Source organism: Strigops habroptila, chromosome 1 (genome assembly GCF_004027225.2).
Source record: "Strigops habroptila isolate Jane chromosome 1, bStrHab1.2.pri, whole genome shotgun sequence".
Classification (NCBI taxonomy): Eukaryota; Metazoa; Chordata; class Aves; order Psittaciformes; family Psittacidae; genus Strigops; species Strigops habroptila.
In genome coordinates, this window is record NC_044277.2 from 59339056 (window position 1) to 59352537 (window position 13482).

Here is a 13482-nt window from a genome sequence, read left to right on the forward strand (position 1 = left end):
CACTTCCAGGGATGGTGTAGCCACAGCTTCTCTGGGAAACCTGTTCCAGTGTCTCACCACCCTCATAGTAAAGAATTTCTTCCTAATATCTAATCCAAATCTAAATCTAAATCTAAATCTGAATAACCTGTTACAGAAGCAAGCAGCAGCTTATCTTCAGCACAGCCCCAGGCAAGGCAGCTGCCCTTGCCATTGCCATGAGTTTCCTGAGGGTTTGCATAATTTTTAAAATTATGGTAGTTTATTGCAAGAAATAGAAAAAAACCAAACAGCATCAGTGTGAAAATTTGAGCTAGTCTTGGGTAAGTGTCAAGTTCTCCTAAGCAGCTCACTTTTTTCCGGTCACAAGTTTGTGTATAATTAGTGCTCGCAGGCTTCAGAGATGTCGTAAGGCTGAGGGATATAAAGACGAGAAACATTAGGTGTTGTTCTGTGTCTCACATCCACAAACCAGTATTGCCAGTCTTCACACTGGCGAGTCCTTCTGAGCTGAGGGCTCTCATAACCTGTTAGTTTTTCTATTTGTGAGCTTTTTAATGTCTTCATGCCATAACCAGCTCCTAGGTATATTGCCCAGCACTGGGCCCAAACACGTGCAGTATCTTCTGAACCTGTGTGTTAAGATTCTCCAGCCACAGCTACACACATTTGAAAGGCAAAGTTAATACCTTTAAGTTAATCAAGGGATCTTTATTTATGTAACCTATTGCAAAATAATGAATTCTTACAGAATTTTTGATTTAGTTTGTTAAAAAAATACTGTGTAAGAAAACTCCTGGTCTGGATATTGTTCTGTTCAGTGCAAAGGACAGATTGTTGGCATTCCTGGGTAATTCTGCTCTCTGGCAAAGGAGTGCTTCTTATCAAGTACTCTGATGTACAAGTGCCTCAAGGCTTGTTCATATGGGAAAATGCAGTGGCATTATTCATACCTTTCCACTGCAGAATATGAGTACCCACATGGGAATTCAGCAAGGGTATTTTGCTCTAGAAAAGTCCTAAGTACCTTTATATAATTTCTCCCAAGAAAGATAACTATGGCACAGGTAATACAACACACCAGAAAAAATGCACTTGGGGACATCAGAAAAGACTGCTTTGTACAGAAGAAACTCTTGACTCGTGTGACAATACATTTCTCTATTTGAGATATTTTCTTCACTCTGAGCACTCTGTCCCTACTTAAAAACCCCCTCATTCTACCAAGAAATTAAACCAAACACAATGTATGTACTTATCCACACCCCCCCCACTTACTATTTTAATTACTGATATTAGTTTTACTGCACTTACTTACACTTTTCTTCTGTAAATGCATCCTCACTCTGAGCTCTGCACTCAGATGTTATCTGAGTAGTGACTACAGCTCTTGGTAAGCAAGCAATGTGCTGAATGCTGATGGACAGGGCTAGGGCTAGCTCAGGAAAAAAAGGAAGAACAGAATCCAGGTAATATAAAACAATTTCACACTTGAAAAGATATTAACAGGACGTGCTGCACCTGCAGCCATGAATTTCATTTGCATAGGAGAAAAACAATCGGTGCTGTAAATGTAATACAACGGGTAGAAGGGATGGAAGAAAGGAGAAAGAAAACACAGACTGCCTCATACTCAGTGTCCCTTAGCAGTGGGCTGGGATGTGGCCTTTGCAGTTCTGCGTTTTGTCTCTACTCTGCTCTTTGTAGTTCTTGCTGAGAGACCTGAAGCAGGTGGTATAGCTCGGAGAGAGATTTCAGAGTCCTCTGGTGCCCAGCAGCACCCATGTGCCCCGGCTCGGCACACTCCTGCACAGCCTTCTGCAGCTGCAGCTGCAGGGGGAGGGAAACCGATGGCCCTCGGAGACTTGGGGAAAACCAGCGACGGAATATTTTGTCACAAATTACCTGAGGAAAGGAAAAGAGCAGACTGTTGTTTTTCAGGAGCTACAGCTAATGTACTGTAGCAAAATATCAGCTGGATCCAGAATGCCTCCAGCCATTCAGACAGGAAGGTATAGAAAAGGAGCATCCACAAAGGATGAGGAATTGCTCTTCTTCTCAGACTGCTCTCACACTTCTGCATGACCAGTGGGGAGGGTGTAGAAGCAGCAGGCAAAAGGCTGCCAAGCTATGGACCCCCAGCCTCTTTGCTGCGCCATGGCCTCGCACCAGCACAAGCTGGGTGAGCTATTACACACCTCACTGCAGGCCAAGAACCCCATGGATTCCCCTTTCCACTACATCCACGTGCTACATCTGTAATGTGGAGAATTGCAGCCACTGCTTACACCCAGGCAGTCCTGGCTTCACCATTAGTGAAGACAGTAATGCTAATCCCCTGTCCCTACTTCCTTCACTCTGTTATCTGAGGCGTGGGGCTACCAGCTACACAAAACCATGGCAAATAAACACTAGTGAGTATAAAGATCTGCTTGCGTGCCCCAAGATGGGATTTCTGAGCAGGACTGGCGCTTACATGGCCACACTTAAAAACATGACTGTCTTTGTCTCACAGTCTCCTAGTACATACCATACATTTTATAGTCAATGTGACTTTAAAAGAAATGGATGCATAAAGCAGCTGTGTCTACTCACTTGCAAGTTGTTATTGGCTCTCTGTGCTCCACATTTTCTGATTTTCAGATTGCACTTTGAAAAGCAATCAAAAAAATTACAGTCTTCATCTCCTGTGCAGTTCTGTTCAAGGATGTCTCTCATTTTGGGTTCAAAAAAGGCCATATCCACATCAATGGCCACCACCTGTGGATCAAAACAACCCATCAGATCCAGCACAGCACAGCACAGCTTGTGGGACAGGGCTGAGCAAGTGTTCCTTGCTGCTTGCTTTTGGAAATGCTGTGTTGAGAGCATCTGCCAACAGGGAACTGGGATCACAATGAAAGGGCTTTATTTCGCTTAACTGGGCTGCGCAAGTCTCATAAATACCACCTTTTAAACAAAAACAGCCAATGCTTATGACACCAGGAAAAGCAAAATGATTTGTGGCCAGTATGCATCCCTGAGGTCAACTGTATTGGGACTTCCAACTTGAAGATTAATTTACTTCTTGTTGCAGCGTATGCAGATGGCACCTCAACATTTTAATTATATGATGGTGCAAAATTATCCACAGGCCAGATGGTATCATTTCACAATCCACCATTCCAACTAAACTCTTGACTTTACCACAGTGGAGAGGAGCAGTGGGATGCACAGAACTACCTATGTCTGCTACAGCTCCTGCAAACCTACCATTGCCTTTAGTGGGCTCGAGTCTGTTCAGCTGTAGAAAGAGATCCCTGAGGTTGTTGACAGCTGGGACTGGCTTTGCCTGGTCCTGTTTCTATGGTTTGACTCATTTGCTGTGCACGGTTCTTTTCTAGTTGTCCAGAAACATAACAGAGTCCAGCCAGCAGTTGGTCTAAGCAGGAAAAGCAAGGACTGAAAGGATCAACCACTTTTCTCACCCTGACACAAGGCTTGCTAAACAGTGAATACACAGCACAGAGAGGTCTGCAGGGCTGCTGCTCATGCTAGGTTTGAGACCGCTCTGGGAGCGAAGGGCTGTAGCCTCAGTTTCTGCCAAGCACCACTCCACCCGTGAATACCTCCCCTAAAAAAATCACAGGAATAAAGAGGGAAAGAAAGGAAGCAAGTAATGTGATGGCAGCTGCTTGATGCGACACAAGCTGTGGGTGACCACAGTGAACGCATCCTGCCTTCAGCATGATGGATGGATGCAGCAACAGCGTAGGTTCAGAGCTGCACTTAACACTTGACAGTCATGGGCAGAGACGCTCCTTTGCAGCAGTGGACACATATCTTGGTGGGGGAAACGTCTGAGACCTGGGCAAAACAGAGTTACTTAGGCTCAAACTGTAGTCTCATATTTTAGGATTCAACCTCCCAGATAACAGGGGAAGCTGAACTGTGTGGCTGGAGCAGCATCTGGATCAACCACAGGAACAAAAGATGTCTGGTCTGGTAGAAGGCCAAATAAACCTTTCACAGGCAAAAGAAAGAACTCAGTCTAATCTTCATTTTATTCTACTCCTTTTTCCCTGTGGAAAAAGAGATGAAGCCTAGCTCAAAAAAAAAAAGTATTTTTAAGCTTCTTGGAGAGCTTGTTAATGACATAGCCTAAGGAATTTTACACGTTTGGACAGGCAATTTCTTCTTTTCTTTTCTTCTTTACTTCCTTAAGCTCTCTGCAGTTTTGCTGTTCACTTCTTTGGAAGGTTTCTCCAGTCCTAGGGTTGCTGCATCAGCTCCCAGGTGGGGTTTCTGCCAGCACTGAGCACTTTTGACAACCTGATTGATTGCCCCTCTAGGAAAACCAGCCCTGGTTCCCAAAAGTGCTACTGCCAAAGGGTTCAGTGTTTTCACTGAAGTTCATCTGTTACAAAAATGTGTGGGCATCCAGCCAGACCCTGCGAAGATAGATTTGGATGACATTCTACCTATAAACAGATATGTTTTGGTGGGGTTTGTTATGATTGTAATTGATGATGAAAGTACCTAAGGAAATGCAGGAAGGACCCAACTGATTTAAAGTCATGTTTAAGGTGCTGTAATATTTCTAACAGACCACTATATTCACACAGACCTCTTCCCCAGTCTGTAGCTCCATGGCAGCTTAAAATTCTCCTGGATGATCTACCAGGCAGCGATCTCTCCCCTTCGTGCTGCAATAACAACATGTAAAGGCTGGAGTGAGGGCTGGAGGCTTATCCTCACCATTTGAGAATAATCCTCAAAGTAAAACTATTGAGCTCCAGGCACATTTCTTTGAGCATTAGCAGTCTTTATTATGGGGATGAGGAATAGTGGTACTATTATGGGTGTTTGTTATTATCCTATATAGGGTACAAGAAAGTGAAAAAATTGTTTAAAACAAACATAAGGGACAAAAAAGAGACTGCCTTCTTGTATTCTGGAACTGGTTGGTAAAACCATCTAGAGTTTCTGCTTCCCACTCTCCTTCCTTCTTCACCAATCAGATCTCTCTGTCCCATCCTGGCTGTGTGTGTCTCCTGCCTCCCAGCCCACTGGGGTGATAATGGGTGATATGAACAAGCTGTAAGTGATGTACAACTGGGAGAGCCATGTATGAGCTGCCACTCACTTTTTCTTTAATGAATTCTCCTAGAAAGTACTAAATTAGAACATTTTCCTCCACCAGAAGGTGACCGCCGTCTCTTTGAACCCCAGAACTCACAGGAAGATCCTGGAGAAGCAAGCCTTACCAAAAGGACTCATAAGGAAAGACACATCCAGTATTCTTTCTCTTTTCCTAAATGAAACCTCTTGTCCTGTAAGTAGGCTGTAAAACAGATGCTCTGGTGTGTGCTCAGCCACATGCAGTCACAGTTCTGCTTAACTGAAAAGGATGGGCAGAGCCTGCCTTGAGAAATCCCTGCTGTACCCCACTCTGCCTAAGTACTAGTACACTTGTAGTTTCTTGCTGTAGCTCCTCACATTCCCTGCTCAGCTGCTGTATTGCACCTGAATAAACAATGGGAGGGAAGGGAAGGTGAAAGAGAAGCACTCTAATTGCCCTTAATGGCTAAATGTTTAGGCAATGTTTGTCTAATACTCTGAAGATGATTTTATATTAACACGCAGTGAGTACTGAAAATAGCATTCACTCAGAGTGCAGAAACTCCACTGATGTCACTGCAAATTGTGAGGCTACTTCTAACACTTACTTATGGCACAGTGCCTCCAATCCCTATACACAATTCCCACTGAAACCAGTGGAATTTCTGTCTGCAGAGTGAATGCAAGATACCTGCAGCAATGTGGTGCTGAGCTACGTCACTACTTGGAAAACACGCATAGCTATTCAGGTCTGAGTTACAGCTGAGAAGACAGAGAGTAACAGTGCCAGCGAGTTTCATGTTGCTATCCTTGGATCATTTTCAGACCAGATAAGCTGAACACTAAAGTGCAAATGTGTGGGTTTGGATGGGGCAGTTCCCCACTGTGTCAGGACAGAGAATTCAGCCTTAACTTTCAAATTCAGACAGTTTTTCCTTTCAGCACCACTCACTACCAGAAATACTTGCTGTGATTCAAATTACATCTTCATGTACAGCTTTTGAGATCTCCTTGCCTTCAGGAGGTATCCCTCACCACATCCAAGGGACCCCGTTTGTACTGGTGCTGTTGAGGAGGTGAAGCAAACCAGAACTGAGCAAGCCATTCTCAAAACAAGCAGCAGGATTTAGTGCTCTGACATGTGGCTGCACAAATTACAAAGAGGAGAAGCAGTGGAGAATCTCCCCTGTCGCTTGTAAAAGCACTGGCTTTGCAAAAACTTGGCCAAAAGCTGGACGAAAAGTGTCATTTTTACACTTCTAGTGTCATTTACACTAGAATTTGACCTCAAACTGCTGCAACACCACCCCAGAGACCCAACTTACCGTGAGATCATGCCTGATAGCGAAGTTTTCTGGTTTGATGTCACACAGGTGAAGTGGGTGAGAGAAATCATTATCAAAATGCTGCACCATGTCCAGAAAGCTGAGTGCAATGTCAATGATGGCTCTCACTCTGCTTCTATGGCCAGTGAAGGCGGGACTGACCACATTTTCCAAGGGAAAAAGAGTTTTGTGCCAGGCATGTCCAGCTGTGAGATACTCCACAGCATAGAAGTGTCCACAGGAGCCAATAATTCGTAGCACGTGTTTGCTGAAGTCCTGCAGCAAACTAAAGTAGATATATTCTTCTTGCTGGAGCAAGGACCACATGCTGGCCACCTGTGCTTTCCAGTGTGGTCCCTTCTTCCTTGTCCACAGGGGCCCCATGGTATTGTTAGACAGTTCTAGCCCCAGGACATTTTTGACCTCCAAGGCTACCATCAGCAGAAGCTCTGTTTCAGGAATATCCTCTGTTTCCACCTCTTCTAGCATGCTGAGATGCTGGTAGCTGGAGAAGATTTCCTTCTTGGATTTCAGGATGATGGGCTGCCCTCTCCAGTCAGCCTGGATGACCTTCTTACCTCTGTCATAGTAAAGGCAGTGTTTATACACGAGATTCTGTGCCACACACAGGTCTTCACAGAGGTCACCAGTCAGGGCTCCACTGCTGTAGTCAAGACACTGGAAAGAAAGAGCAGAATATTCATAGCAGGACCATATGCCCATGGACCACACAGAAGAAAGGCAAACAGTCAGAAAGAGTTCTAAGCTTGAGAGGCTTGCAGCCGTACTGCAAGAACACACCTCCTACAACCACTGGGTGATCGAATGTTTTCTCGAAAGTCTATAGAGACCTTTTACTAGCAATGGTCTTGCTTCAAAACAGGGATTCTTGGGATGGTAAAGGACAGTTCTTGACACATATGAATTCAGTGAGACAACCTTTGAACACACTTGGCTGTGCTATGGGAGATTCTGGGCTGTAACACTTTAAGGCACAGGAGATTATTTCCAGTGTAATGCAGGAGTTTTCTGGGAGGTTCAGGGCAGCATAACTTAGACATCCCCCCTTAAACTACAGGAAAATCCATGGGTAACTGGATTACTGGGATCTCCCACAGCCCTGCATGTTTTAGCCTTGCACCCAACATGCCCTGGATGAAGCTGTAAGAACCTCCCTCTGAACTATCACAAAGCACAGAGGTTGCGCTCAATGCCTCTTGAACCAAGAGCTTTCGGAATTTTTAAGTATGTAAATGCTGTAAAACAAAATGACTTTTCAGTTCTTATGTGTAATTATGAGAAGTGATGTTTCAATATTAATTGCTTAAATACTTTTTTTTATTTTAACTGGGAAAAAAAAATCAGCCTGTGGAAACATGGGAACCGTTGCTTGATAGTTAAATGGTCACTGCAAACTCATACAAGAACTGCAAGGAATCCCTCACCAGTCCTTCCCTTGACCCATAATTGTTTCCATATCATCATTTCCAAAAGTGTAGGCAGTCAATATATTCCTATGGGCATTCAGAAGTGCAGCTGCAGGGACTGCTTTGGGCGAACCAGTAGAGGGGATGAACAGAGGTCCCTAGTGGAAGGAGAATAGACTGTGGTGATGTAGAAAGCCAAACATCTGGGAGGCAGCTTGACAGTGTCAGCCTTCCTCATTGCTTTCTAGCATTTGAACCTTCATTTAAACAAGTTGGCAGCTCCCTGTGTGTGTGGAGCACTTGCAACGGCTGCCTGAGTCCCACCCCATTTGTGACTTGCTGTTACATACGCAAGAAACATGATGACAAAACACAAATGATGTATTTACTTAGGACGGACTCTAAGATGTGCACCGGAGGAATATGTTCTGATGCCAGGCAATATTCAGAGTCGAACCTTAAACAGGACACCGGGGAATGGGTGGAGGATTAAGTCCAAAATCCAGGAATGGTGATAAATTGACTAAAACTGCTTACCGAGGGCAGTTCAGACAGGCATAAAATTTATTTATACTCTGATGATCTCATGGGCCAAATAAGAACATTCAATTCCAGCAAGGAGAGCCAGGTTAGCAGTCTTTAGCACGAATACCCTGAACCTGCATCCAGGGTGATATATATGTATGAAACACATGTATCTGCATGCACATCCACATTAGGGTGGCCCAGCAGACTTACTGGGCTGTCCACAGGCTTCAGAGTATGCATATGAATCTTCTTGCTTTTGAATATCTATTCCTATGAACGTAACACAAACTTATGCTCCCTTTTTAAGGAGGAAATGTAATTTTCTTGAGAGCAGTTATTACTATCTGGACTTCTGGAAAGTGATTTTACAAAGATTACAAACTGAAGGAATTTTGGGGGGTTTCTTTGGAGCATAAGTATAATCACATTTAAAATCGTTGTTTTCCTATTGACCGCACAACCTAACTCTTCTTCTGCTACAGTAAGACAATATAGGACTTAGTCCTGTAATTGAATCCACAGGGGTGAACACTTGCCCCTGTGCACAATTTTACTGTAGTCCATCAAGTTCACTCTTAGATGGCCCACCTGCATGGAACCTCTGGCATCTAGAAGAAAACATGCCCAGAAGACCTGTAGTCAAACATGTGAACACGCAGCTTATTTTCTCATGTTGCCATCACATCAATCTTAATGACATTAATGAAAAAAAATAGTTGTGGAAAAACAGTCTCGCATTTCCCAGACATAAGAGATGAGTCATTCTTGAACCTGGCTGCAGTTTAGGACTTGTCTGCTGTTCCAGTTGAGCCCATAAGTCTTTGATTATTAACCTAGTATCTAACAAACAAGTCTCTGAATCGGATTCTTCTTACACTGAACGTGTGTGGTGTTCTGCAAACTGGGACCTGTGAAAGGAGGCTTGACTAAAGATTTCTTGGTCCCACAGTGGTGAAACACAGGTCAGCCTTCCAGAAGTAACGCTCTCTGCTGGTCACCATTCAAGGCTTCCTCAAATAAGCAGTCAAGAAGTTTGAATAATTTTCAAGGTGTCTCTCTACACTCGCAAAGCGTAGTGAGTTGTGAGTCACTCAATAACTTTAAAAATCTTCTCAGCTTTCTGTTCATTGTAACCTACAAAAGACTGACTGCACCTTCGCATCCTCACTATCCCCCCCATTATTCCAACTTTAACTGTTTTATGTTTGCCATAAGCATAGTACACTAAGCAAGCTTAGCTCACTCCCACAATCATCCTTATTTCTGCAGCCCCTGGATGATTTCTGTGTTTTTATTCACTCTCTATTTCTTCTCTTCATTTTCCTGTCCTCTAGCCTTGGAAGGACAGACATCAGAACTGAATGCTGTTGTCCAGTGCCACAAAGATAGCCAACAGCCCTTCCCTACTTCTTTTTGGAGACATTCCGCAATTATCTCAGCCTTTTAGGCACAGCCTGCACTGGTACTTCATATTGAAGCAATTATTTGACCCCTATGTCCTTTCAAAAGTCATAGAATTTTACAAGACAGTCTTCCATCCTATTGGCATAGCTTGTACTCCTGTGGTTCCTGGTGTACTGGCTTGCATTTTACTGTATTAAAACACATATTGGTGGACTGAGAACATTTAACCAGGTGATTCAGATTACCCTGTCATGAAAAGATGGTCTGTTTATTATTTACCAATCCAGGAACCTTTGCACTAACTGCAAGCTTCACCATACAAGATTTCATATCATCACTGCTGATAAAATGAATCAATTCCCCAAAAAAAAAAAAAAGTTCCAGAAATGGCCCTTCACACAGTTATTCCTGTCTTAATGACTGCATTCTGAGTTCTGTTGATGAGACAGTTTTAAATCTACCTAACGAGCGCCCTTTCAATGCTCGAAGTGCCAGATTTTTAAAACTAAAATATGAAAGTGATACTAAGCCAAAAGCCTTATAGAAAAGCAGCTATACTGCACAAAAATGCAAACACAAGCATGGTTTAGACTTCATAATCTGTTTCTGTTTAAAATTGGCTACATAATTTTGACTATCTCTATACACTTATCAAGATAAGTTAAAAAAGCTGGGTTTAAATTAGCATATAATTTTAAGTTAATGTAAACCCAGCTAAGGATTTATGTAAGTTTAAATAACTTACTGTACCCCCATCAGTCAGGCCGGAGACTGAGTCCTGCCTTGTCATCAAGTACTTCTCCTACGTAAATGCAATACTGAGCAAGGCTTTGGAAGGCAACAGGATTAATTTATTTCTCTGGAGAAAACAGAAATTGATTGCTATGATTTAGTGTGTTCAGTGTGAATGAAGATGAGGCAGGTGTTAGGAAAGAGTAAGCGATATTTTTTGAGAGTTAAAGTTGGTCTCTGCAAAATGTCCGATGCTTCTTCAGTCTTCCCAGTGTAGTACACAGCTGCGCAGATGTACATTTTGCTCAGGAAAAGGAAACCTTCAGAAATACCACTTGCAGGTGTATGCAACCATGCAGTTTTCACCCACTTGCTTAAAGTAGGTCATCTTATCTCCTACTGAAAAAATGCCAGATGACAAGTAAAACAGTTTTTCTTGGAAGTCAAATTTTGCTTAATAAAAGGCATGACACTCAAGCCATCAGATAATTTGTTTCACAGATCAGCTGCACTTTCTACAACTGCGAAACTCATGCTGTGCTCAGAAGATGTATAAAGACTTATTTTGGGGCTGTTAAAGATGAGCTCATTTTTTGATCATTCCACTAAAAAGACTATACCTTTCAAACATCATCTGGGAAAACTGTTGCTTGCAAACCCTAACTATGCTGTTGAAGATTCACCTATGTAAATAGGTGAGCACAGCAATCTCAGCTCCTCTGGAAGCAGGGTCTGAAACTGAGCTCTCACACAGTGACAGAGACAACTTTCCAAGCTTGTGCCTAAACCTGATCCCTGCCAGGGCTTTTGAAGTCCTGCCTAACGTTCTCCAAACTGAAGAACGGCAACAAGTCTCTGTGCATTTGTTTGCTGGAGAGTGTGATGACCAGGGCCTGGACTGCCCTGAGCTTGGCGGCTCCGTGAACCTCCGTACCCCTGTGCCCTTCCCAGCCATGGAAGGAGCAGGCAGGATTCATTCCTTCAGCTGCAGTCCCAAGCTCAGCTGTACTTCAAGACGACTGCTGGGGTAAAGAAACTGGATCTCACTACCATTAAAAACATGCTGTCAGGACTGCTGCCTATAGCTTCTCTCCCTTCATTACACAAAATTTTAGGGAAGTGTACAATCAGTTGTTGCTAGCTGCGGTAATAGGTTGTTTAGATTAGATTAAGATTAAGACCAGGATTTAGATTTAAGGAAGGAATTCTTCACTGTGAGCATGCTGAGGCCCTGGCACAGGTTGTCCAGAGAAGTTGTGGCTGCTCCACCCCTGGCAGTGTTCAACACCAGGCTGGACGGGACTTTGAGCGACCTGGTCTAGTGGAAGGTGTCCCTGCCCATGGCAGGGGGGTTGGAACTAGATGATCTTAAGGTCCCTTCCAACCTAAACCATTCTGTGAATCTCTGATTTAATTTCCATTAGCATTCCTCCCTTCCCCTAACCACTGGCACTACAAATATCTTAATTAAGAAACAAAATTAAACTCAGAAGTCAAAAACCCACGCTGCTCCTCTTCTCAAAGTGTTTCCTGCACAATTATAAATCTGTTCCTTTCTCCTTTCCTTTTTTCTCTTTTTTAGATTTTAATGAATACTTACAAGCCCTTTCTTGAATTTTTAATAACTACAGCTTAAATGCCAGCCCCTGCCAGACGCAAAGGAGGCGTTACAAGCTGAGTGGCATTTCTGAGAGGTGACTTTTGTGCAAACACCTTCGCGGCTAAATAAACACAAAAACCCAATAAAAAACAACGCGGAGGAAGGTTTCTCCCCCCTTCGGAGAGTGCGGGATGCCGAGCAGCCCTTTCCGGGGTGCTTGGGAAGCGCTCCCGCACCCCACACCGGGACCGCCCGGCAACCCGCACCTGCCCTGGCCCCGGGAAGGCTGGTAGGGAGGCAGCCGTACACCCGCTCCTCCCGCTCCTCCCGCCGGGTGCTGCCGTGCCCCCGGGCAGCCGGAGCCGGGCAGGAGCGCCCGGTTGACCACAGCCCCGACGGACTCCCCGCGCCTCAGCTTGCCGGGCCTGGCAGCCGCCGGGGATGGGCCGGGCAGCCTCCGGGGATGCCCCGCGTCCCGCCGGGGCACGTACCAGTCTCGCCAGGATCCGGTGGCTCTTCTCGTCCGTGCAGCGCTCGGAGAAGACGCTCCTGTGGAGGAGGAAGAGCAGGGCGCTCACCACCACCCAGCAGGCAGCCCAGAAGAGGAGGAGCACCAGGGTGCATCGCCGCCAGATTTTGAGCCGCAGCCGCTTCAAGCCCGGGATGCCCCTCATCGTCGCGCCCGGGCTGGTCTTGCGGCGCCGCTTCAGCCGCTGCGGCCCCGGGGGGGCCGCGCTCCCTTCCCCGCACGCCTGTCCCGCTCCCCGCCGGCGCCCATCGCCCGTCGCCCGCTCCGGCCCCGCTCCCGCCGCGCTCCCCGGGCCGGTGCTGCCCTGACGGAGCCCCGAGCGCCCCTTTTGAATTTAAGCCACGTAGTTCCGCCGGCTTTTGTCTGCTCTCCCCGTGCCAAGCGGCCCCTGCAGCCTCCCGGCGGCTCCTGCCCGCGTCCCCCTCCCTTCCCCTCCGAGTTTCTCACCCGAGAATAAAAGGGGGGTTGAAGGGTGACGGAGGCGGCTGTGGGAACCCTGCCCGCCCCATCCAGGCGGCTGCCCGACCCTCGGAAACAGGCAGCCTGGAGACGGACAGTTCCTTCTGGTGAAAGCTTCGCCTCCCGTCAAATGGGGGGAGGGAGAAAAGAAATCAAAAAGTTGTTTATTCTGGAGTAACTTCTCCAGTGATATCCACCCAGGGCTAAAAGAGGAAGACAGAAGCGCTTCAGGTGTCCATTCGCTAACGCACCCCCAAGCAAGGGCAACTCCTTGAGCCTCCAGCAGCTCCCATGGCCTCGCCTGCCACCCCGGTCCCAGAGATGCAGGCTGGCTGCTGCCCGGCACCCCAAGACCTGGATCCCTCGGCAGCCAGTGGGGGAAGCCAGCGGAGCAGCCCC

At 45.7% G+C, this 13482-nt stretch overlaps 1 protein-coding gene across 1 annotated transcript; it reads right to left on the reverse strand.

The window, feature by feature from the left end:
* Positions 1-669: 669 nt before the first annotated feature.
* On the reverse strand, positions 670-13027 carry DIPK1C (divergent protein kinase domain 1C). Its single transcript, XM_030486421.1, has 4 exons — positions 12587-13027; positions 6405-7082; positions 2575-2739; positions 670-1884 (listed from the first exon to the last, which is right to left on the reverse strand). Exons 1-4 carry the CDS (start codon positions 12767-12769, stop codon positions 1669-1671), a joined length of 1242 nt encoding a protein of 413 aa, XP_030342281.1. The 5' UTR covers positions 12770-13027; the 3' UTR covers positions 670-1668.
* Between the last annotated feature and the right edge of the window lie 455 nt (positions 13028-13482).